General features: G+C 50.8%; 1 protein-coding gene across 7 annotated transcripts in view; it reads right to left on the bottom strand.

Annotated features, from left to right (window-relative positions):
* The window catches only part of NOS1AP (nitric oxide synthase 1 adaptor protein), a 42,624-nt gene extending 19,482 nt beyond the window's left edge, over window positions 1–23,142 (bottom strand). For 3 of the 7 annotated variants that reach the window (XM_065841931.2, XM_065841933.2, XM_065841932.2), the window contains exons 1-2: window positions 22,962–23,141; window positions 13,671–13,742 (exon numbers count right to left, since the gene is read on the bottom strand). In XM_065841931.2, coding sequence (XP_065698003.2) covers window positions 13,671–13,742; window positions 22,962–23,066 — 177 coding nt within the window. In that variant the 5' untranslated portion in view covers window positions 23,067–23,141. Of the gene's footprint in view, window positions 1–13,670; window positions 13,743–22,961 lie in introns of all 7 variants that reach the window. The other 4 variants (XM_065841926.2, XM_065841929.2, XM_065841927.2 and 1 more) reach the window with 3 other exon arrangements.
* Window positions 23,143–24,175: the final 1,033 nt, after the last annotated feature.

Genomic DNA, 24,175 nt, shown 5'->3' with positions numbered 1-24,175 from the left:
GTGCATTGTCCCAGACTCCACCGGGGCAGCAGCAGATGCCAGCGGATAAAACTGGTGGAAAGCAGGATACCTCCCAGGAGGGTGGTCAGGCTCATCCAAGAGGTATTCGTGAGCAAGGCTTCAAAATATCTGACAGTCTGCTGTTTCTGGGCTGCACTTTAAGCCCACAGAGGACTCAAGCTTGGTGGAGGGGAGTACACTGGAATACCTGTTTAGCCTGATAATCTGATCAGCAATAAACAGACTAAACCTCGGTTTTAGAAAACTGCCTTAAGCCACCCTACCTGTGTCTATCAATGACTCTCTTTTGCCACGGGCATGTAATCCCATCTCTCCAGTAAGCACACACTGCCCCCCCGGATCCCTGCATGCAGCTGCAAGGTACACCCAGGCATAGGCATGCCCCAGCATCTGCAGGGTGCTCACCCTCCCAGGGCTGGGAGGCAGCGGGGAGATTTGGAGACCCCCATGGCACCATCATTCGGCTTGTGTTCCCCTCTCCTGCTGCCAAAAGCTGTGACTAGAGCAGCCTGCAGCACTTGTGCCTGCAGAGGGGACGGCTCTCATCACAGGGGGTCACAGAGATGTTTGGGAACAGGACCAAGGTTCCTATTGGCAAAGCCACTGTTCACACCTCTGTTGTCCTGCCACCTTGGTTTTGAGCTGCTCCTCAGGCTTAAATTTCCCATGTCATCCTGTCTACATCCCAGTGCTGGTGGTTTTGCCAGTAGCTAGACTTTAGCCAAAGGGCATGGCAATTTTGAAAGGGGGAAGGAGTAATAAAGTATTGGATGCTCGTTCTTGGGCTTAACAATGCTTTTTAAAACTCTTCAACAGTTCCTCAGAGTTTGCATTCGAACATATGGGAAAATGTGTCTCTGAGGTGCATGTGTTCAACTGAAATAAGATATGATTTTGGTTTGTACTGACAAGGTCAGTGCCTATTTTCCCATCCAACTTCAGGTGTAATTTTGGTAACTGTCTGTGACGGTCATAAGTACTGATGGGTATAAATGGGAATCAGCCTAAAAATACCCATGTTGTGAGAGCAGCGGAGCAGAGCTAAGGTTGTTGCTTTGAAACAATCCCCGGATTACTGCATAACCATTTATCACACTAAATATGTTTTCCAATAACACTGAATATCTCACAATAAATTCCCTCTGCTCGGTTTGCTATTTCCTACCAGATATCAGGGAGCTGCCTCAATCCACCTCCTCCAACCTCCTCTCACTACCTCCAAGTTTCTCGAGTGGAGCTGCCAAACTGGGATGCCAAACAAGCCATCTTCAGCCTAAGCAATTTCACAGGAATCTCAGAGGAATCAGAACTGGTAAATATTAAATCAATATTAATCATGGGGTTAAACGGATAAAGATCCTCTAGGTAACAGCTTATTCTCACCCTCTCTTTTGCAGACTTCTATTTACAAGATGATTTATCTACCATACAAGAAATTAATAGTGCTTCCATACCTCTTTATCCCAGTCTTGAAGTCTCATTTTTTAAAAAATAAACTTAAAATAAGAATTCAAAGGAGACCGGAGGCACATCAGCCTATCTCCCAAGGCAGCTTGCAGCCACTCTGTGTGCCATGGAAGCCCAGCACTCTGCAGGGGGATGCAGTGGCAGGAACAAGCTTCCCAGAAACGTCCCTCAGCTCCAACCAGCAGCTCATTAAGACACCAACAGGTCTCTATGTACATGTTACTGTTCACTTCACTGAGGCTTAGCTAATACCAAGATTATCAGAGAAATTTGGGGAACCCCATCCCAGCACAGCCACATCATTTCTCCTCCAGCTTGGGCACACACAGCAATGGCTCTGAGTGGGAGCAACAGCTCTTGAGCTGGGAAAAGCAGCACTTCTCAGGCAGGAGAGAAAGTCAGTGGAGACCGCACTGCAGTCCAGCCCCCAGCTGTGAAACCATCTCTGAACCCTTTTCAGAAAGGCTTGGAAGCAATACCAGCACAGGCCGGAGCTGCGTGGGAGCAGCAAGCTCCCGCCTGCCTTCACATGCTGCCATCTGCGATGGCCGAGCGAGGTGTGTATGAACTAACCTGTGCGTGGGTGCGTACGGGATACTGGTCGAACTGGTTGCAAAAATAACCAGGTTTTGAGCTGCTCCCTTGGGTTAATAAAAACAAGGAGCATGCTCTGCGTGCATCTGCAGCCACCGCTTTTGGAGCCCAGGAGACACAAGACAAGAGATGAGCTGTACATGTTTTAATATATACCACCTGTTGCTAAAATAAGCAGAAGCACATTCCTTGGAAACTCCACATTTGACTGGAATTTGTGGTATTTTTAATTAGATATGCATCAGTTCGCCCTATGCAGGCAATGGCAGTGGGTGCACAAGCTGCTTGGTGACGGCTCCTTGTGATCAGCCTTTGAAGGGGGTAAGAGGCTACAGGAGTCTAGGAATGGTCTCTATTCATCCAGGCTGAAGCAGTTCTGGAGCCATGTGCTAGACAGAGCTTCACTTAAAGAAAAGCATTGTCATTTGCAGCAGTTTAGGGTAATCCCTAATTGAACTCCTGCCTCTTTCAGGCACAGGTGAGACTCAATGCCCTGGCAACCATGGGGGTGCTGAGTAGGGCAGGTAGAGCCCAGCCAGGCACCCTCCTCCATCCTACCAGGAAAACAAAAACCCCTGAGTTCACGATCAGCTTTCTTCCCAAAATGTTTTCCTTCTCAGACAGACCCTGCCTCAAGGCAGCTGAGATCACCTCCCCTGCATGGAGGGGCCGCAGGCAGGGCTGGCGCCACAGAGGAGCACGGTCACCCACGCTGGAGCTAAAAGATACCCCAACTCCACCCCGAGGGCAGGTGGCAAAGAGAGGGGCATCGCAAGCACATACCCACACAGCACTTCGGGAAGGTGTCAGTGCGGCACAGCAAACTAAATCAGAACACGGCAAGGTTTACGCCTCGGGTTGTGAAATACAGGATTTTTATTTTTATTTTTTTTTACTGCTTGCTAAAGAGCTGCTCTCCCACAGTTCCATAAAAAGCTTGAGTAAGACCAGTTGAGAAAGCAGATGAGAACAGCCAGGCAGAAAAACAGTGACAAAGTGAAGGAAGGGAAGCTGGTAATATTGTAACTAAATCAGCAATTACAGAATTCAGACAATTAATAAAGAATAAATAAGCACCAGCATTAAACACTTAGCACATCAGCAACAAGCCAGCCCTGTGGGGCTCATTAGATGCTGGCGGTGCTCACCAATGTTTCTGGGTTGTAACTGGAGAGAAGAGGTAATTATTCATATCACACTTGTTTCATGGTTCCTATTTCAGTAATAACTAATGCTGAAGTCGACAAGTCAGAATAATGTCCTTCAGAGAGATTTAGAAAGAATTATAGAAAAAATTCCAAGCTAATAAAAGTTCCAAGATTTTAAGTGGAGTTAGAAAATGGCCAATATAGGACTTAACATCAAGCCAAAGGATTGCAGTACAACTGCCCACAGCACCAGCTCTGTGCAAGTTGAAATCTTAAATTGTCTCAACAAAATTGAAAGTGTACTTCACAGAGCTATTATGCTGGCTTAGAAACTTAGAGAATACGTTGCCATTTCCTCCTTTGCGTGCATTTTGACAAAAATGTCATCTGAAGTGACCACACAGCCCAGATTAAGGGGCTTAAATACACCTCCCTGGTGGAGCCCCAGTGAAGCAATAACAGACAGACACATCACAGAGAGATGACAGAATGTTGCTGTCTTTCCATGAAACCCCACAGAAGGAGAGCACAGCAATGTTCATTTTTACGCAGGTCTGGAAGAAAAAGAGTATTTGTTATTGAGGTCAGCTGTACAGGAATTTGGCATCTACTCATTTCAGGTTGATTTTATATTGCATTGGCCAAGCATCCTCCTAAAGGAAAAAGGAACGGAAGCTGCATCCACAAAATGCTGAAATGCATTGTAAAAAAAAAGAACCCTGGAGACATCAAAGGGTGTCATCCAGAGGAAAGGACACTATGAAGAGAGCATGGTCCTGGGCAGTGTGAGCAGGGAAACATGCAGCAAAAGAGAAATGTGACTTTATCTCAAAACATAGCACCGTTGAAATCACTACTGATATAATCCATCCTGATATAACATGTTCTGCCTTACCATACACTTCAAAGAAGCAATGGAAGAGAATTTATAAAAAGCAACAAGAACATGAGGCAGGTTTCTCAGACTCCTAAGTCCCAGAGGTTAAAACAAACTGTTTCTATTTAGTTTATCTAAAGAGCAGGCTGGAGTAGACTTGTCTGCAGCTCAGACATGGGGAGAGCTTCCTCACATTGAAGGCTCTTTGACTTCAGGCAAACACAGAAGATCGACTAGCTGGGACCTGAAGTTGGATCCACTCAAACCACAGAAAGCACAATGGGTCCTGCACCCTGAATCACACTCACCCCAGCTTTGGGACAATTACTCCAGATTTCTCTTTTAAATACTGAGGATTTCTAAGCAGGTATTTAGAGGTCAGCAGAGATGTGTTCTTTGTGTTTGCAATACTGGAGAGATACACACACATCCCCAAAGTTTCCGAGGTTTGAACAAGTCCAGACCATCCCCATCTGTCATGCTACTAGGAATAAGAAAACGTCATTGGAGCAAAATGCCAAAACAAAACCAGAGGCCTTGAAGGGAAAAAGAAAGAGATGGCTCCCTACAATGCACATCACTATTGCAATCCAAGAACAACACTGTAAAACATCACAGGTGGGGCTGTTTTCAGTTAAAGAGTTAAGCTGAAATTTAACCACCTATTTCAGTATCCAGTGAAATAGATCAGCAGTTTCTATAGGGAAGCATAGACTTTTTTTCCACCATGTTAAACTCATGCTGGTGAAGACCAAGTGACAGCTGAAGAATCACCAGGATCCTTGCTCTCCATCAGGGAAGCCTGGCTTGAGAGGGAAACACTTTCTTCTCAGAAAACATCCGAATTTGGCTACATTCCTCTGGGCAGACTTCACTCCAGCCTGGGAAAGCCCAGTTCCTCCAAAAAATCCCAGCTGAAGCACATCACCCACCAACTATCATCCCGCAGGGCTTTCATTGTGCTTTGTACACTACAGCCCATCTGGGACTGGGAGAGCACTCGGCTCCTTTATCTTGTTCTCAGCTGTGCTTCTTGTTCTGCTGTCCGACAATAGACACATCCTTCCCTCCAGCTCCCTAATTAAATGAGATCCATTCCCCAGACCAGCTCACACAATACCTTTTGCAGCCTCTCATCTTTAGCAGATGTGAGCCTTTCCTCTGCTCCCGCACACCACAGGAACACGCCGTAACACACACACCCGTACAGCTCCCACAGCCACTAAACCTGTGCCAAAACCCTCCTCACCTTGTTGCAGGCTGCCAGGCAGGCTCTGGTGCTGCTCTTCCCCCTTTGGCCATTTGGTGTACAGCATCCCCTGGAACATCTTCCTGCTGCACCAAGCCAAAACCACCAAGAATCAATTTTAGCAGTGAAGAGATTTGAGGATGTGGTTTTTTGGTTTTTTTTTTTTTTCCCAAGGCTGCAGCTCTGTGCTTTGCCTCTCTTCTTAAGTTATGCAGCAGAGGAGAACACTTCAAAAAATTAAATCAAGGGGTCCTTGGCCTTCGAGGACCAGCAGAGAAGCACAAGAGCAGAAAGTATCATACACAAGAGTAGCATTTAAAGTGTTGACTTCAGCTTAGCTCAATTTTAATTCAGTCTGGTTCACTGCACAGGGATGTCTCCCTCGGAAGGAGTCTGACAAGTCACTTAGTCTCCCTGTGTCTCAGCTTCTCAACCATAAAACAGACAAATATTGCCTGACCCCTGACTCCCTGCTTGTGAGGTTTTCTTACTCTTTGCTCTCCTTTTCCTAAGTGATTTCTCTCCTTAATCACAGAGCAAGAGCCAGGTACCATTTCTGGACACACACGTCTGGCTGGAAGAGGCAGCTGCCCGTGTCTCTTCTTCTCATGTCCATGCAAGGTCATTGCAGTGGTCAGCACAAGGGAGTGTTTGGAACCCACTCCATCCCAAGAGTAAAAAGCTGTTTGTGATGGCAGCAAACTGATGAAGCCCTGATTTATTTAAAAAATGCAGGAAAATTCAATGTTGCAGTAAGCCAAAGGGAAATAAAAAACTCCAAATAAAAGCAATCGCATGGGTGTGAGGAGACACAAACTCAAGGGGATTAAAAAAGGAAGGTGCCAGGATGAGCTGCAAACCCTGAAATCAGCCACACCTCAGCGTACCCCTCTCAAACCCATTTTCTGTAGTGTTCCTCCCCTCAACAGTCTCCCAGGTGCCCCACAACCTTATTCTTATACGTAGGTATTTACTCTAAAATGCAAAGATAAGTGGAAGTGGTTATCTTCACTAGCAAGTTTCTAGAAGAAGAAGAGCCTGCCACCTCTTCATGACAGTGATGGGGCTGGAGTGCACAAAGCTGATTAAGTTATGACTGGTGATGCTGAACACAGCCCCTTCCCTCGATAACAGGACTTTCTGCAGAGGCTTATGTGAGTTAGAGGGTCAGGCAATCAAAGGCAGCTCTGTCACCTTGCAGAAGGAGCAGAGAGCTATCAAAGGACAATGGTTTCTGCAAGAACTCTTCAAACCCTCACAAGCAGCAATTATCAGTGCTCTCATGACCCCAGATCTCCCAGAACAAGCTGCAGACCTCCACCTTGACAGGCAGGCTCAATTCAATCATGTCTGTGAGCCAGAGCATGCAATACGTCACTCCCTTCTTGGCAGGAGGAAAAACCAGAGCAGGCATGGGCACAGCAGGAGAGCCACCTCAGCACCACCACAGCTTCCACAGCATTTGTGGCACTGCAGATGTTTCGCACATCATTGCTCCAGCGGCCCTGTGTTCCGGTGGAAAAGAAGGTTTGCAGCACCGGATTCCCTTGCTTCTAGTGCAGCTGAGCCCTGGCACCAAACTGGGCCTGCTGTGCTACCAAAAATGTGTGTGCAACATGGAGAGCCTCAAAGGAGCCACGGAAAGCCAGGGGCACCTCTCCAGCGGGCACCGACCCCCTTGCACAGGCTCTGCTGAGCCCAGTGAACACACAACCCATTTGTGCAATGCTTAGACTGCTTGAAGAAACACTGCTGAGGAAGAACAAGTGTGAAGCAGAAGGAAGAGGAGGGAGCACAAAGGCACAAAAGGCAACAGACATTTGTGAAATTATTTGACAGGCTGGCCCTGAATTTAGAAAAAGGATGGGGCCAGCAGAGCACTCCCTGGCTGGGAAGGAGTGATGATGAAGGTCTTTTCCCTCTCCCCCATGTTCAGGGAGCCTGGCAGACGTTATTCCCTGCCCTCTCCCTTGAGCTCCCAGCAGATATTTGCTGATGGCGCAGTCGATGGCACCAGGAAGCCAGTACCGTGACTCACAGCGAGTGCCAGTGGGGAAAGCCCCCAGCCAGGGAGCAAGATGAGTCATGGGGAGATGCTGTCAGCTCTCAGAGAAGGAAGAAAGGCGAACCAAGGAAAGGCTAATGCAAGCAAACACAGGGCAAGGATGCGTGATGGAGACACAGGGCACTGTTGCCTCCCATATTTTTGCCAGCAGCTCCAGTCCTGCCACGGGCTCAATGCCTACCTGGCTCCCATCCTTCTCAAAGGCATTCGCCTAGCTATGGGTCAGCATCATCCACCACAGGCTCTGCTGCTCACGCTGGCATGTCCAGCGTCAGCCCATGTGCTCCTGCCAGAGCCCTGAGCACCACCAACCCTTGGGACACCTGCCCAGAGCAGAAGGGCTGAGCATCCCAGAGAGACAGGAGACATGGGGACCACCATGCACCATCATGCACGTTCGGCTCATGAGCCTTCCCAAAGCACACTCTCTTCTCTGAGTTACGGTTTCCTTCATCCTCGCTGACTCCACAACCAAGCTCTCTGTCCAGCTGGGAACTCACTGCTCCTTCCCAGGCTGGAACGCCTGCCACCAGGCTCTCCCCACCGCAGTCTGGAACCCAAGCCACAAGGGATATGCTGTCACCTCAAGCCTAGCAGAGAATGCTTAGCTAGGGCACTGTTAAAGCCAAAAGGCAATGAGATTACCATGACTTATCTATCAGGCCAGCTACTGAGGGAAGAGGATTCTGCATGGCCCTCATCTGTGGATGTCACATGTCCAGCTGAGCCCAGTCATTCCTGCCACGGTGTGAACCAGCAAGCCCAGCAGACAGACAGCACTTGCTCATATCTGCTAGGGAACTCCTCCTCAAAGTCCCTCTGGTGAGCAGTGCTGAAAGCCCCATCCCCACCTGGCTCCCTCAGGGCTCAGACCTCACTTCCCAGTGTTACTGGCTCACACTTCTTATCAGCCCAGGTGTCTGTCCTCTGCCGCATGGAGTCATTTACCTCCTTACACTTGTAATTGTACTTACACGTGCATTACAACAGAGCGTACCTACAATTGCATTACTTAATGTTGCCAGTAACAGACAAAGCTTCGCTGGAAAACACTTGCCGCATCCTGGCTCTGGTACTACAGAGAGCAAAGCCAGGGCCACCATGCTTCGGCCAGCTCTCCTGGAAACTGTCCCTTCCCTGCAGGCTGTCCTGGTCAAAAAGCTGCTCCAGCAAATCTGGGTACTAATTTAACTACTTTATTGATTAAATACTAACCACAAGATAAGATCCTGACCTAGGTGGCATGTTGGTAGCAATGCCGGACTAGCTATTATTTTATCAAGATGTTAAGTGGCACTAATGGCACTGGTAGAAAAAACAAATTTGCTCAGAAACCTTCACCCTTTTTACTGCAATTATCAGAGCACTGAAAGAGCATCTGAAATTATTACAAATACCCCTTTGGTTCCTCTCAGATCTAATACAGCGTAATCTTGTTCATCTCGGATGATCACGTCAAGTCATTAAGCTCGATGATAGCTCACCTAGCACCGAGTGCTGTGACTTGGCAAGGAGCGGGCTGCGCTCTTCAGGCAGCCAAGCATGAGCATCTCACAGAATCATAGAATCGTTTCGGTTGGAAGAAACCCTCAGGATCACCGAGTCCAACCATAAGCCAAGTCTAGCACTAAACCATGTCCCTAAGAACCTCGTCTGAACACCTTTTAAACACCTCCAGGGATGGTGACTCCACCATTTCCCTGGGCAGCCTGTTCCAATGCCCGAAAACCCTTTCCGGGAAGAATTTTTTCCTAATATCCAATCTGAACCTCCTCTGGTGCAACTTGAAGCCATTTCCTCTTGTCCTATCGCTTGCTACTTAGGAGAAGAGACCAACACCTCCATGCTACAACCTCCTTTCAGGTAGCTGTAGACAGCGACAAGGTCTCCCCTCAGCCTCCTGTTCTCCAGGCTGAACAGCCCCAGTTCCCCCAGCCGCTCCTCATCACACTTGTGATCCAGGCCCCCCCAGCCAGGCCACTGTTTGCTGTCCCCAAGCAGGGACCAAATGTGCAGGGCCGGCTTGCTTTCAAATCCTGCTCTGTTTTACAGCAGGAACAGCCATGCTGCTCCTTGCATGATGAAATTTAAAAAAAAAAAAGGAAAGAGACTGCATCATTGTAAATGCCCTAACAATTTAAAAAAATCACCATGGCAGGAACTGAGGTTATCTTGGAAACATTTTAATTAAATGAGCTCAAAATTACACCAAGCACTCTACACAAATAACTGGCCAAATGCATCAATTTTCACACCAGTCCAACTGTGCATGTGGCTTGCAGAGGATGAGAAAAAAATCTTGCTTTAAACCAGCTTGCTGAAATTCAGTTAATTTTGCCAATTTGCTAAAATAGACCTCAGCTATGCAAATCACCAGAAGCCTCACAAAATCAGATGTACCTGACAGAGTAGGAGGTGTAGAGAGCTAGATTTTTAAAGTGTTCGAAATGCCTCCTTTTTTTGAGCCTGCAAAACTCAGCTGGACACTTACCAGAAACAGGCTTGCAGAAGACTTCCAGAGAAGTAGCTTTTAAAAAAGTACCTATATAGGATTTCGTCCTTTCTGGCACCAAAGAAAACCTGGATTAAAGCTGCACTCAGCAATCTAAGTAGCGAAAAAAAAAAAAAGGATTAAAAATTCTCTAGAATGACTGCAGCAAGCCACAGCCAGGTAGCACTGGCTGCCCTGGAGACATGCCAGGAGCACAGCGGAAAGCATTTGCATAGGTTTCCATTCTGACAACATGCTTTGCCCTTGATGGGCACAGAGCAGAAGAGCACCATGGCCTCTGGGCTGCTGCTTCCCAGGGGAGCCTGGGTAAGGAAGGTGCCCTGGGCTCACACCAACAGGACCGGCTGGCTGCAGCTTTAATGAGCATTTAATTACTCTTGAGTTTAGGATCGTTTGACATTCAGGTGCCCAAGGGTAAGGATCTGGACTTACATACCTTGCATCCAGAGGAGCCAAGGAACACTTTGATGGTAAACCTACCCCAGCAGTTTAAGGCATGAAGCTACATGGACCAGGTCACCCAGCTTTGGAATGAGGAGGAGAAGGGGTTCAGTTGTACAAACATTCCTTGGCCCATTTGCCAAGGAAAATAAGCCCTGGCCTATTGTATTCACTAGTACTGATGTGCTTATCAGTATTCTGCAGGGAAGTCAGAAGATGTAGGCTTTGCAGGAAAGTCTCAGCAAATGCTCACAAAACTGCAGTCCAAATGCATCTTTGGTGTGGTCAATGTCCCATTCCACCAACTTCTTTCAGGGCCAGGGATCTGCACCAAGAAGCAGGACAAGACAAGGCTGTGTCCCCAGTCAGCCCAGCCGGTGCAGGCAGGAAAAGCAGGGAGGCAGAGGCAGCCAGCTCAGTGCCCCCCTTCCCTCCTAACACCCCAGCTGCAAGAATCCGGGGAATTCTCCAATATCCTCCTGATTCTGGACAAAAACCCTCCCTCGGGCCATGCTGCTGGCAGCCGTTCAGGAGGGGGAGGATGGGGATGGTAACGCTGACTCCCTGCATAAAGTCTCTCTGAATCCAGATCCACAAAAAGGACCAAATTTGGGCTTTAATATATACATCTGCCTCTGATGGAGTCATTCTGCCCACACTTGGGAGAGCAGCACAGGGCAGCAGAACCCAGCTGAGCAGGAATCCCAGCAATGCCAGTTATGTCGTGTCCTCCTCTTTGCCCCCAAAGGGTCTGGGCTCCATCTGAACAGGAAGCTGGGATCAGCCAGATCCAGGGTGCTCGGCTACCAGTCCTGGCTACTGAGGACGAGAGATGAGGTAGTGCTGCTGGAGGAGCTGCTGCTGCTCATGGCCCCGTCCATCCCCAGTGTGGGCAGTTATGGGGGAATTTCAGGGCACTGTCCCCCCTCGGGGCCCTCGCTGTCAGGCAGGGTGCTTCCTCACTTCTTTGCAGGACCATTGTTTTAGCCATTATTACATGAAGCCAAAGCCCGGTAAGCAACTAGTGCGAAGGCAGCACTGAAAGGGGGCTGCAGCAGCAGGGGGAACAGCGAGGGTCCTCCTCCTGCACTGGCAGGATCTCAGAACACGCTGGGACACACCACATTCTCCCTAAACCAGGGACCGCATTAAAAACTGTATAAACCTCAGGGTCTGCAGCTGCTTCACAGGCTGCACACAGAACCGCTGCAGCTTGCGCTCAAGGATCTCCCGCTGCTCACTTTCTCTGCCTAAATAAGCTTTTTCTTCCTCTGGTTTCCCCATGCCAATATTTTGGGATTACTTTATTCCTTAAAGAACACAACTACCCTTCTGCTTTAAGAAGGACGCGCATTCCTTGACCTCCAGCCAAATTCCAACCAGCCTCGGCACCCAGCCCAGCTGGCAAATGCCCTTGCAACACGGCAAGAACGCCTTGCTGCTGGGTGCAAGGCCAGTGCAAAGCACGGGGAATCAGGGAAGGGCTATGCACGTAAAGTCCCATCAAACAAACCATCCTGGCATCCTCTTCACAAACAGCACCCCTTGACAAGTAAACAGATATGGAAAGCCTCTCTGGCAGATCAGATCTGCAAACTCATGGCTTTTCAACGACTTGTATCTCTCCTGTCTTGCACTAGATCAAAGAAGACTGAGCACACATTTCAAGCACATCATTCACCATCAGAAATCGTTATTTTACCCAAATCTGTGTTCTTTCCCTGCCATTCAGAGCTTTATCTATGAATTTTCTAGACTATGATTAAGTTTATTTATATTGGTCAACAATAATGTTTTGGTGCTTGGTGGTTTTTTCCTTCCTAGGCCCTCAAAGTTCTGCCGATCCTCCCATGCTGATGTGGAGTTGTGCAATCTTGGGGCTGGAGATGCATTCTTTCAAAAGTTTTATCTTGAAAGGCAGCAGAGGAAGCAGTTGTTTATAAGAGCTCCTGACAGCGTAAGAGTTGTTCTGTCCCAAACCTCACCTGGAACCATGGTGAGCAAACCTAAAGCCATAAAGGACTTTTCAACTTGTGCACTGACAGCAACATTAACCACCACTGAGACGACCGGGCAGCGGGTAGAAAAGCTGCTGAGAAAAGTACACAAACTATTTACACCCTGAGAGTTTGAAACAGAAGAACCTTGCAATCTCTGTCCTTGGGATATGATACTTCTCTCCTCCTCTGGTAATGAGAAAAGAAAAAATGAGATAACAGCAACAGGAGGGGCTGAGAGAGAAGCACCGGGAAGGCTATTTGGCCACACCAGCAGGTCCAGGGCTTGCAGGATGCCACGAGGCCACCAGAAACACAGCTCATCCATCACTCAAGGTCCCTGCCAGTGTCCTCAGCTCCTTCCATTATAGAGTGTTATTTCCAGGAGAGAGCCGTCCCTGGAAGACAGGGCAGACCCCTTACTGTGACCCACAGAGTAGACCAAATTACCTGTCTTGTGTGTTGCAGAGCAGTCGAGCTCCTGCTGTTTTAAGCCTGAAGGTAGCAAGCTCACCGGGTGTGTGGTTTGCTCATCACCCCCCAGCTCGCCCTTGGACACCTTCCAGTTGTGCAGGCGCGGGGCCGGGAAGCTGAGGAAAAGCTCCTCTCCTGGCTACCGGCCAAGCATTATACAGCGAGAGCGCCCCATATCCTGACTGCAAGTGTTCTGGGAAGCCAGATGACTTCATCACCAGCTGACATTCCCTGACCTATTTGCTGTTCAACCAGCTTGCTGCTGGCTGGCCCCACAGCTCATTACTCAGCACTTTAATTTGTACGTTGCCATTTACTGGGCACTAGCCTGCTGGCGTATCCAGGCAGTGTCTAAATTTTCACGCAGATGAAGTGCTTATGCAAACAGTAAAAAACAAACATACTTCTTCCATAAGTAGCTTGCTGTTGCCTTTGAATTGGGACTGACACATAAGGAAATCCTCTGAATTGTGAACGCGTTGTGGTTTCCATCTGGCACCAGCAGTCCCACATCCTGCACCCACCTTCCACGCCATCCCGCAGCCCCACAAGCACAGAGATGGCCCTGCTGGGGCTGCAGCCCAGGTACCACAGAGGACAGTCAGCAGTGGGGATGCTCCAGAAGCGACAGTGTGGTACAAAGTTGCAGGCACCGAGTTGGGGTTACACAGAGATCCCCATGGACAGAGTGATGGTGAAAAATAAAGAGTTATGAATAACCTCGAGGATGAGACTTACGTGGGACAAGGCTGTAAGCAGAGATGGAGAAGCAGTGCCCCTGTCACCCTGATGCACAAGGGGAAGGAGCATCCTTGCCACACTCACCCTGATCCGCCGCATGGCCGTCACGATCTCCACCCGGCTGTTCGGCCGTGGCACATCCAGACTCCCAATGTACTGTAGGGGAAGAAAGAACAGATTAGTCAAGATTCCATGGCACTGGGAACCTCATGGTCCCACCAAAGCTTTGATGGCATCCTTGGAGAGAACCCAGCATCACTTCTGGGGAACAAGAGGCATTTTGCCCACTGCACTGAAGCATTGCATGTCTCCCACCACAAAGCTGTTCCCCCACTGCAATGTTTCAAGGATTCAGCAGTCCCTATTCTAACAATAAAATAACTTCAATAATCAGGCCAGCAGGACTCATTCATCTATGCCATGATCAAAGTACATAGGTATAAGCCAATATGCCCTCGGGTGCACTGAGTCATCTATTATAGACCTGGACATTGGAATATCCTTAAAATAGCTGGGGCAACCTGTCCTGTGACAGGCCCTTCACTATTCAGTTACAGCCCTGCCAAACCCTTGGCTGTTCTTACAGCGATGCTGAGCCTCCAGGCCAAGCCTGCAGAATAAAGGAGCCACTTTGCTATTCAAAGGGGACCAAAGGCAGCACCGCTGCGACCCAGCATGGAGAGCTGCCAAACAAAAACCCTTTAAGAAGTAAAATGGAAGAGGGCAGATTCAGAAGAAGGATCAGAAAACAGACAAGTGATGAAGAGTCAATGCAGAGCGCTAAAAACACGTAGTCAGAAGAAAAGCATTCAGAGTCTATTTACTAGCCCTCTGTGCTCCCACGCTTCATCTCAACACGAGTGCTGACGTAACCCCCAGCAGCACAGCGCGGCCACCAAACCCTGCAGGGTTGTATGTTCCTGCGAACGCGACCGCAGCCTTTGCTGACACCCTGAAAATGCAGGTCACTGGTTGCTAGCGCTGAGATGGGTGTTTAGATGCCCAAACATGTGCGCGGGGTCATGGTGCAGGCAAAGGGCTGTTCCTTACCCAGCATCACTGCGGGACTCCCAGATTCTCTCTGCTGGGACGCTGCTGTCACCTCCATTGAGGACACAGCTCAGAGGCTGCATGACCATCCCTGTGTTTTGTGTGTGTGCTGTCCCCAGGAGCTCTCCATGCAAACCCTCTGCACCCCAAACTCGAGCAGACCCCCCCAGCTTGGCAAAGCCACCCCCAGCTACATTGCTCCTGCCCTGGCTGCAGATGGAGGCAGGCATTCAGCAACCAGCACTGGGCAGTTGGTGCTGCAAGGAGATGCAAATAGAGGGGATATAAAAATAAACACCAAACAGCTGGTGAGCCCATCACGTGCCGAACAGACTGCCAATGGCGCAGGGCAGCTTTACGTAACTGGGAATTAAGGCCCACCATACACACTGCCAGCAAAGGTGGCATCAGTTGCCCAGATCCAGATGCTCAAACCCCAGCCACAAAAGCACAAGTCTTTATAAGTTTTCAGTGACATCCCCTAAATAGAGCCTTCCTGCCCCTTCAAATGTTCAGGTCATATTAAGAGAGGCATCTTTGACATCAGTCAATTCACTTTTCTTATATAAAGTCTGGAAGCCACCAGTAAAAAGTAGGTGGTGAGGAAGAGGGCTGAGGCAGCCAGAGCCCTGGGCACATAGTCACCATGCAGCATGTAAGAGAGAAACCTTTCCCTGCCTTCTGCTGTCAGGTGGACATCCTGGCTCCACAGCATCTCTCTCTCTGAGCCTCCCCAGCAGAAACCAGACACCACCTTGGGCCTCCTTGGATGGTCCTCCAGTCACAAACCATACAGATCTGTCTCTGCTCCAAACCTGGGCTCCAGGACACCCTGCGGCACCCCGCACTCAGAGCGCGGCTCCACCAGAGCCCAGAGCACCTCCAGCCCCAGTGTGGGCTCACTTCACGCAGTTACTGTAATCACAGCTCCAAAAACACCCACCTCTCCCCCTACTCTGCAGGCAGGTATTTTGTGCACATTTCACTAAACTCAACAGATGGACAAAGTGTCTCCAGATTATCTCTGCCTTCAGGGCAGAAACCATAAGCAGGAACGGCACTGCAGAGGAGTAACTCTTCACAATGTGATGAGTATCCTCCCAAAAATGTGGACTTAGAGGTCAGTCTTGCCTATTTCCCAGGCAAGGAGTAAGGACGGGCTGAGAAACCACCCGTATTTATTAGTGATTTACAGGTGATAAAGGTTGCTCCTGCTCTGCTCTCCTCCAGTCCTCCTACTCACAGCACCAACCTTCATTTCAGGAAGAGCTGTGGGCAAAAGCAGGCGATGCAGAGGTGAGGATCAGCACAGCAGCAGGAGCCTCCAGGGCAGGAGACTCTCCCCTCATCCCACCGAAATGCTGAGACACAGCTTCCTCCTCCTGGGACAGGAGCCCCAGGGAGCCCTGAACACTGAGCTCCCAGACCCCAGGTACATGGGCTTTTGCCTTCCTCTAAAACCTGTGTGCTTCAAGTGAGGTGACCCTGCTCCCTGCAGGGGACAATGTCCAGGCTCCCAGGGCTCCGCCAGCATCCATGCCAGCAGGTCAGCCCCACAGGAAAGGGAGGCAGTGGGCCCAGGGTTGAGCCTGGGGAGGAGAAAGGAAGGCGCTCCAGACAAAAGGAAGGAAAAGAAAGCTGTGTGAAAGAGAGCTGACAAAGAAAATAAACCCATGAAAGAACCCATCCTCCCCAAGCCCCCAGGATCCAAGAAGGAAACCACACGCACATATGCAGGACACAGCTTTCCCAAATAATCACCTCCAGATCTGTATCCCCATCATCCTGCCAGGGGCTGGGGGGCTGAGGTGGAGACCCCCACCTGCACCCAAGAGCCAGGCGGGATTAGGGGGTCACCAATCTCAGTGGGGAGGGCAGTCCCAGGCAGCCCCCTTCCTCCCCAGCCCAATTAGGAGCAGAAAGGCTGCCTGTTTAGAGCACCAATGAATGGGCAGCCAAGGGGGTCCCTCCTGTAAGGAGGCAGCCCCACAAAGGCTGCCCTTGCATTGCATGTGGCCAGATCCGCTCGGGGCTGTGTTGCCCAGTGGCACAGGCAGGCACAAAGCACCTATTTTGCAGGACGCTTTCAGTCCCTGCACACCCTGCTGCTCCTCATCCCCATGTGTGGGACCCAGCCTTCTGTCCGTCCTTCCCGGGCCCCCAGAAAGGGCAGCCCCTCACCCTGCCATGGCACAGGCATGGTGGCTGTCACAGATCGGGGCTTCTCAGCACCCAAAAGGAGCCTGCTTGCTGTCCCCCTCCCATGCAAGCAGGGTCATCTGTCCTGGGCACGGCTGGAAGGGGCCACCAGACACAGCCCACGCTACGCACCCTGCTTCCATGGCTTACAAGACCCGTCTAGTTCAGGGAAATACCAGTCCTCCCCAGGACAGAGGGAAAAAAAAACAAATCAAAACAAACCCACACACAGAAAACAAAGGAGAGCATTTTGCCAAAGCAATATTTGCACAAGTCACTTAGTTTCTCATTTTTCCTTGAGGTTGTTCAATAGTGCTTGTTTTCTGCTCTGTCAGAAATGGATTTTCTTGATAAGGTGCTTTTTCTGTGACAGCAGGTGGCAGATATTTTCTGAAAACCAAAGGCCAGCCGCATCCCTGACTGGGGGACACCTTTCAAGGGGTGTTGATGAGGTCCCTTGCAGGCAGTGGGCAGCAAAAGCCTCCCCGAGCAGAGCTGCCGCCTTCCCGAGGGAGGAACGCTGCCTCCCCGCCAGCCCCATCCTGCGTGCAAAGGTCAGGGCTGAATCATACCCAGCTTACAGGGGAGCCTAGATGGGCTGGCCGATGGGCTTCCAGCATGGAAAGCCACCCGGAGTCAGGGAGCTTGCCACAGATGATGAGCCACTGCTTCTGCAGAGGAACTGCAGGGCCAAAGTGCTTGGGCATCAGACCCCAGCCAGGTGCCCCAATATCTGAAACTTCTCTTTTTCCCCAGTGCTCAGGGAAACACCCAGCCTGGCTGATAAGGGCTTCTCTTGGGGCTGCTGCCATCAGGGAAAGCGAGGAGAAATCAAATTCCTGGGACTTTTGCTGTCTCAGTGCTCCCACTCACGCACGCACAGTCTCCACCGGGAAGCCACGGGGCTGGGCTGGTGCGGCACCAGCTCTGCCCCGCACCCCAGGAACACGCAGCCTCGCTGGGAGAAAGGGGGGAAGTTTACTCAGACTGCGGTGGTGCAGACTCAGAGGCCAAAAGCAACGGAAATTTGGGATGCCAGCTGACTTCAACGGAAAAAAGCCCTGGCTTTCCAGCCCGAGCCCAACAGATGGGTGTAGCAGGCTCTCCGCTGTGCCGGAGGGCTCCAGCCCTCCTGTGATGGGACTCTGCACCCTAAAGACACTGGGGTGCGTCCAGCTCTGGAGGCCGGGTAGTTTAATGCTGCATGTCAGATCTGTCCAGAGCTACACAACCAGCCAGCGGGCATCAATGCAGGGCCACCTCATGCCAGTCAGCAGTGGCCGAGCCAATGCCCTAAGGATACTGGTGTTCACCTGCCTGCTGATCCTAGAAATGCCTGCACTGCTGATGAGCTGCACAGGGGCTCGAGCACCAGCAATAATGGGGGTCCAGCCACAAGACCCCAGTGCCCACCAGAGCCATATGCACTGCACCCACCCTCCCCTCTCCCCAGCCAAAATGGGGCTTGGGCAATAAGGGGAGACACCTCTGTAGCAGGATGCGACCCTGCGGTAGGAACAGCAGGACACAGAGCAAGGGGGTGCAGCAGGAGAGCTGATATTTTTCCATGCCAATAAAGCAAGGCTGTCCACTTGCCCCAATTTCCATACTCCATCCAGCCATGCTGCCTGCAGCTGCCCCACACACAGGGACGAAGATTCCTGCACCTACACCCAGTTACAGTCTTAGCAGGCATTCATGTATGGGCTGTGCAAGATCCAAGCACTTCAGCGGCCAGAAAGCAGGGCTGAGAGCATCTCACCCCCATCACTCCTTTCTCAGGACCTTCTGGCATCTGCTGAGCCCACATGCTACCCGGTCAGTACCCACAGTCTGGGCACATGCAGCTTTGCCAAATCCCAGCAGAGGATTGTTTTTTGCTAAGAGCTTCACTTAGCAGCCTGTGAACTGACTTAACAAGTATGGCAGAAATATGCCACCGTTTCAAACGAGAACTTTTGTGGCACTCGGGAAGGTTATTTATAGCCTCAAGCAAGCAATCCTGGGCTAAATCACACTGCAGCTTTGCTCTAGGCTGAGCAGCCCTGACACAGCATGCCCTATTCCAGAGCTGCCAGTACGAACAGCCCCCAAATAAAGCTGCCAAGTCTCTCCCAGTCAGCTAAAGAGGTGCAGAGCTTCACACAACCCGTCTCTGGCTTCGCAGCCCTCCCGGAAAGGGAATCTCAGCGGGAAGGGAGCCTGCAGCAGAGGGGGGAAATGAAGACCCTGATCACAGCTGCATGCAATCCAACTTACTTCAAATGCTTTTATGTACGGACCCTACACACATAAAAATATACACAAGAATGGAAACACACATGCACTTCTTGCTTAGCGTTCATCTGAGGTCATGATCCTTTTCTTGATAAAGGATTTATCTTTTCAGCAATTGGCAGGCACTGCCAGCACTGCTAGGCTCAGGAAGGTGGCAGCAGGTGAGCTGGAGGGCTTCAGAGGAAGGAACTTACTGGATCACACTAAAGTCTCCTTCATGTCCCATCTGCAAACAGAGACAGCAGCAGATGTTCGGTTCAACTTCAGTTTCCCACGCACAAAAGCAGAGAAAAGTACTGACAAATATGAGAGAAAGTGCCTGGTTCCCAAGATCCTTTAAGAGAGAAAAAAAAACAACACACCACCACCCAAACCCAGAAATCCCACCTGCTGCCCAGGACAGCAATCCTCCCAAACCTCCAGTCCCACATTTATCTCCAGACAGGTCTGATATCAGGAAAAGTAGTTCTCAGCACATCTTGTCCCAGTCCATGGCAGTCCGGGACTGCAGGTGGTGGGTCTGCCCCAGGACCCAGGTTTGGCTGGACAGCCCATCTCCCCCAGCCTGCAGATGGGCAGCATCTCCCCATCTCCTCCCTTCATTGCGAACCATGTATGCCATGGCACTGTTAATAGATTAGTGCGTCTCAGCACTGAAGAATTAAGAGCTGTTTCCAAATAATGGGTATTTGGGAGGTGGGACCTTGCTCTAGACCACAAGATCTCCAGGGCAGGAGGGATCTCTTGCTGCTTTTGAGGAGAGTCCAGCCCAGGGGGCTCCTGAGATCAGCTCTAATGACAGAGGCCAGCAACAGCTTCCCCATGCAAACCCAGCAGCACCCCTGCACTTGAATGGACTGGGGGTCCGGCAGTCCAGTGACAGGTTCCATCACTCCATTTAATTGCCTTTATGTGCTGATCTCTCTGTAGGCATTGGAGTAGCCTGAGTCATGATTTCTGAATGTGCAGAATTGCTGGTGTTGCACAAACTGGCCCTTGTATTTTGTCCTGCAGCTTTGGGAAGATAAGGAGTAAACTCACATCCCCCTCCTCCTCACCCCAACTGGTAAAGTGCTGGGCAGAGAGGTGGAGGAGGACAGAAGGAGTCTTTGCTCTCTACATACCCATTTATTTAACGAGGAAACCATTGCACAAGTGGCAATTTATACCTGCTCTCCTGTGCCACGCTGCAGCTTCCACATCTTTCATCTGATTGCTTCATCTAACACAGGAGGCCTGGCTTTTGATTTTATTCAACAATTCAGATCACAAGACATAGTAGAAGGTGAATGCCTTGCCTTCCCTCAGAGCCAGCATCTCTGATTCCCAGCAGCCCGGCTGAGGAGCCTCATGGACACAGACAGATTTGGTGCCAAGAGAGGTGGCCAATGAAAACAGATCCAAAAGTGTGAAATGCATTACTATTCCTAAGAAGATGGAATAGGATTTTCCAACTATTGGATTTATCTCCAGAAAATGGATTAACATAATCCTTAGGGGACATTGCACTCAGACTTGGCATCCCTGTGCCAGAGCATATGGCTGCAGTGGGGACAAGCAACTCAAGTCTCCTGATGGCATCGCATGTGACACCACCTCTTGCTTCAGAGCAAGTCCATCGCTCTGTGCTTGAAAAGGGCCCAAATCCCAACTGCCTGTGGCGACCCACCCCAAGGTGCCTGCACTCCCTTGGGAGAGAGGCAAGGGGCACAACAGCACAGATGCCAGCAGCTACTTGATGAACCAAAGCACCTGTTACATCCTCCATGCGCCATGTAAAGACAGCACCAGACAGCATAGGTCTCAGTGTAAAATTAAAATAATAAACAAGCGCACACCGACTCAGGCCCACGTTACCCCCCTGCAGTGAGCCCCAAGCAAGCTCGACAGGAATCCTGGGCTGCTGGAGCAGAGACCGCTGATCCAGCTGCTGAGGGCTGGAACACTGGGATCCACGCTGCCTGCTTTATCAGCAGTCCTAGGAGCCTTCTAGGAGACAGGCACATGAAACCTACTGTCCCAGATGAGCATTCTTCTTTAATTTTCCCCCAAAGCTCTGCTCTAAATCAGAGTTCCTCATTTTTGTGACTTGCACTGGGTGCCTAGCCAAAACAAGAGCTGTGCTGGTTTAAGCACTTGGGATTCTTGAGGATAAAAGGAACTAAAGGAGTGTAAGCATTTAATTAATCTCCAGCAATCTAATAAAAGGATGGAGTAATTGCCTAAGCCATCTGCATTCTACATCTGGCATCAGGAACTGCTGGAGAAACCCACAAATTCAGAAGCTGGGTTTTGTATGGATTGTGCTTGGCATTAACGCGTGCCACGGGATACCAAATGAGAGAGAGAAGAGCTAACAAAGACTAACATGCACAACCCCATTCATGCAGCCAGACCAGCAGCACGGAAAAGAGGTGAGCTGTGAGCAGATCGAGGGGGCAGCTGAAGCCCTACCCCACTCCTCACCCCCCAAGCTGGGCTATCCAAACCTGCCATGGAAGAGGTACATAGCATTTAGTACTGGAGATGCTTTGCAGCCTCCCCACAGGTGAGGCGTGAGCAGGTGCTGGCCATAAAACCGCAATCATCTCCAACAATCCAGAAGCAAAAGGCTGCAAAGCTGAATTTGAAGAGTCTTTCCCAGGAAAGAGTTGCAAAGCAGGTTTAAGTTTGCTCCGTAAACAACTCCTCTGCTGTTTTGCTCTCTGTAGCACAGTGCCCATCAGGAAGGCAATGGCATCTGCAGAGAAAGCCTCCCAGCCATGACAAAAGGGGGAAAATAACACTTTGACACCCTCCAATGGGCCACAACCTTGCCCCCAGGGCACTGCATGCAATTAGATGCCAAATCTGTGATTTTTTTCCCTTGACAGCACACGTGCTCCAAGGAAAACGGTGTGCAACAGATGCCTGCCTCCCTGCCACTCAGAACTGTTTTACACCAGTTTTTTTTCAAGTCAGCCTCTCACTAGCGTGACAACCATATCCCTCAGGAGCAGCAAAGGGAGTAGAATTTTATGTTTCCCCTTTTCAAACTTCATGCCCAGCTACTCCCCGGTACACTGCCAGCCAGTGCTACCTGCTTGGGGCTCAGCAACAATGATGGGTAGCTGAGATTTTTCCCAGCCTGCTGCGAGATCACAAGGGCTCACACTGTGGAAAGCCACAACCTAAGCAGAGTACAAGACTGAGAGGTTCCAATAGGAAGGAGAAAGAAAAAAAAAAGACTGCTTCCTGCCAAATCCACTAGCAAGAATGGTTTATATATGTAAGGAGAAATTTATTTCAGGCTGGCAGCCCTGACCTCTTGCACTGCACCACAAATGGCATGCAGTTCCTCCCTCCACTCACATAATGAGTTTATCCCATTAGAGAAGCACCAGGGCATCCTGCAGACACCAACTGGACCCCCATCACAGCAGCACTACCCAAGTCGCTGGAAATGCAGAGCAAAGCCCCAGCTCTCCGCTCTTTCTAGGCAGATGCACACAGTCCCTGGCTCTCCTGGGCCAGCGTCCCCAGGCAACACCACGCAGAGCCAAGGAAGGATGCAGAGCCAAGGAGGGATGCCATGGTGAAGCAGAAGGGTGACCCCCGCTCCAGGTGGACTCACCCGACCAGCTTCGCCATCCTTAGGGGATGGGTGGGAAGCCTCGCCCGACTCTTTGCAGCTGAGTTTGAGGGAGAGCAGGCAACCCCAAGGGGAAGGTCTCCTGGTGAAAGTGGAGAAAACCCAAGGCTATGCCAAATGAGAGATAGAAAACAGGGAATCCCGAGGGTTCGGGGTGCGAGCGTTAGACAGGGACCCCCGCGGACGCCCCTCCGACCCCCTCCGCGCCCGCTGCCCACCTTGGCCTCGAAGCAGATGCCGTGCTGGAAGGCGTCCTCGTTGTGCAGCGGGATGCGGAGGTCGTGCCGGTCATCCACCAGGTTGTACTTGGACTTGGCGGGCATGGCGGCCCCGCGGCGGCCGGGCTGCCCCTGCAGCGCGCCCGGCGCCGCCGCCGCGGAACCTCCGCCCCTCGCCCTCGGCCAGCCCCGGGGCGGGGACGCGCCGCCGCGGAGCGCTGGGGAAGGGCGGGGAGGGGGGTCTGTAAGCGCGGGTCTCCGTATCCCCCCCCTTTCTTCCAACGGGGAGGGGCCGGGAAGCGTGAAAAAATTAGGAGCCGAAAGGGGCGGTAGGGAAGGCACCGGTGACATCTAGTGCGAGGTGCCAGGTCTGCACCCGGCCTCGCCAAAGTTTTTTTTTTTTTTTTAAAAATGGGGGGGGGTGGCAGAAAAACGTGCCTCGCAAGTGGTTGCGGTGATGGGGGCCCAGCCCAGGGGTGCGCTGAGCCATGGGGAGCGCTGTGCCGCCCCCCGGGGCACACAGGGCAAACCTTGGCTGGGAGTGGAACCTGACAAACGTGCCCCTCATCGGTGGGAGAGCGTGGGCTGCTGCAAACGCCCAGGCCAGGGAGTTCTGTATCCACATCTCTATATCAACACCAGACACAGTGGAAATTAAATGAGCTGGGGGTGAAAAATCTGTATCTCGTTCTTAATGAAAGCCCAGTCCTTGTGACCAGATCCAACCCTACTGTGCCCTGCCTTGTAAATGTCCTGAAAATTGTGAGTGTGTTCCCCCACCCACTGAAAGCACCCTGAAGTTGCTTTTCCAGATGTGCAGGGACCCACTCACCTAGCTCTGACTGCAAGTCCAGGCTGTTTCACACCTTATCCCCACGTATGCAGCACACCCTCAGGTAGGGCTCCAACCCTCTGTGCTTTAACACCCACAGATGCTGCATGACATCAGTGGACCTCACCTCACTGCAGCACAGCTGAAAAGCTTGCTCTGGCCTTCACACGTGCCAGAGACACTACTTGTGACCAGCCTTTCCCAGGACAGATGTGCACTACCACTCCACAGGAGACCCACAATTCCCAAAGGCCTTGCCTTGCTCTGTTTGAATGGTCCTACACACCAGAGCACATTTCCCTCAGGTTTCTAAATGACTGCAATGCAAACAGCAGTGCTGCCTGTTGACCCTTCCATGAACATAACAGATTCGGAGCCATTT

The sequence above is a fragment of the Patagioenas fasciata genome, chromosome 6 (genome assembly GCF_037038585.1).
Source record: "Patagioenas fasciata isolate bPatFas1 chromosome 6, bPatFas1.hap1, whole genome shotgun sequence".
Lineage (NCBI taxonomy): Eukaryota > Metazoa > Chordata > Aves > Columbiformes > Columbidae > Patagioenas > Patagioenas fasciata.
Note: the sequence above shows the minus strand (reverse complement) of the source record. Positions and strands in the feature narration are given on the sequence as shown.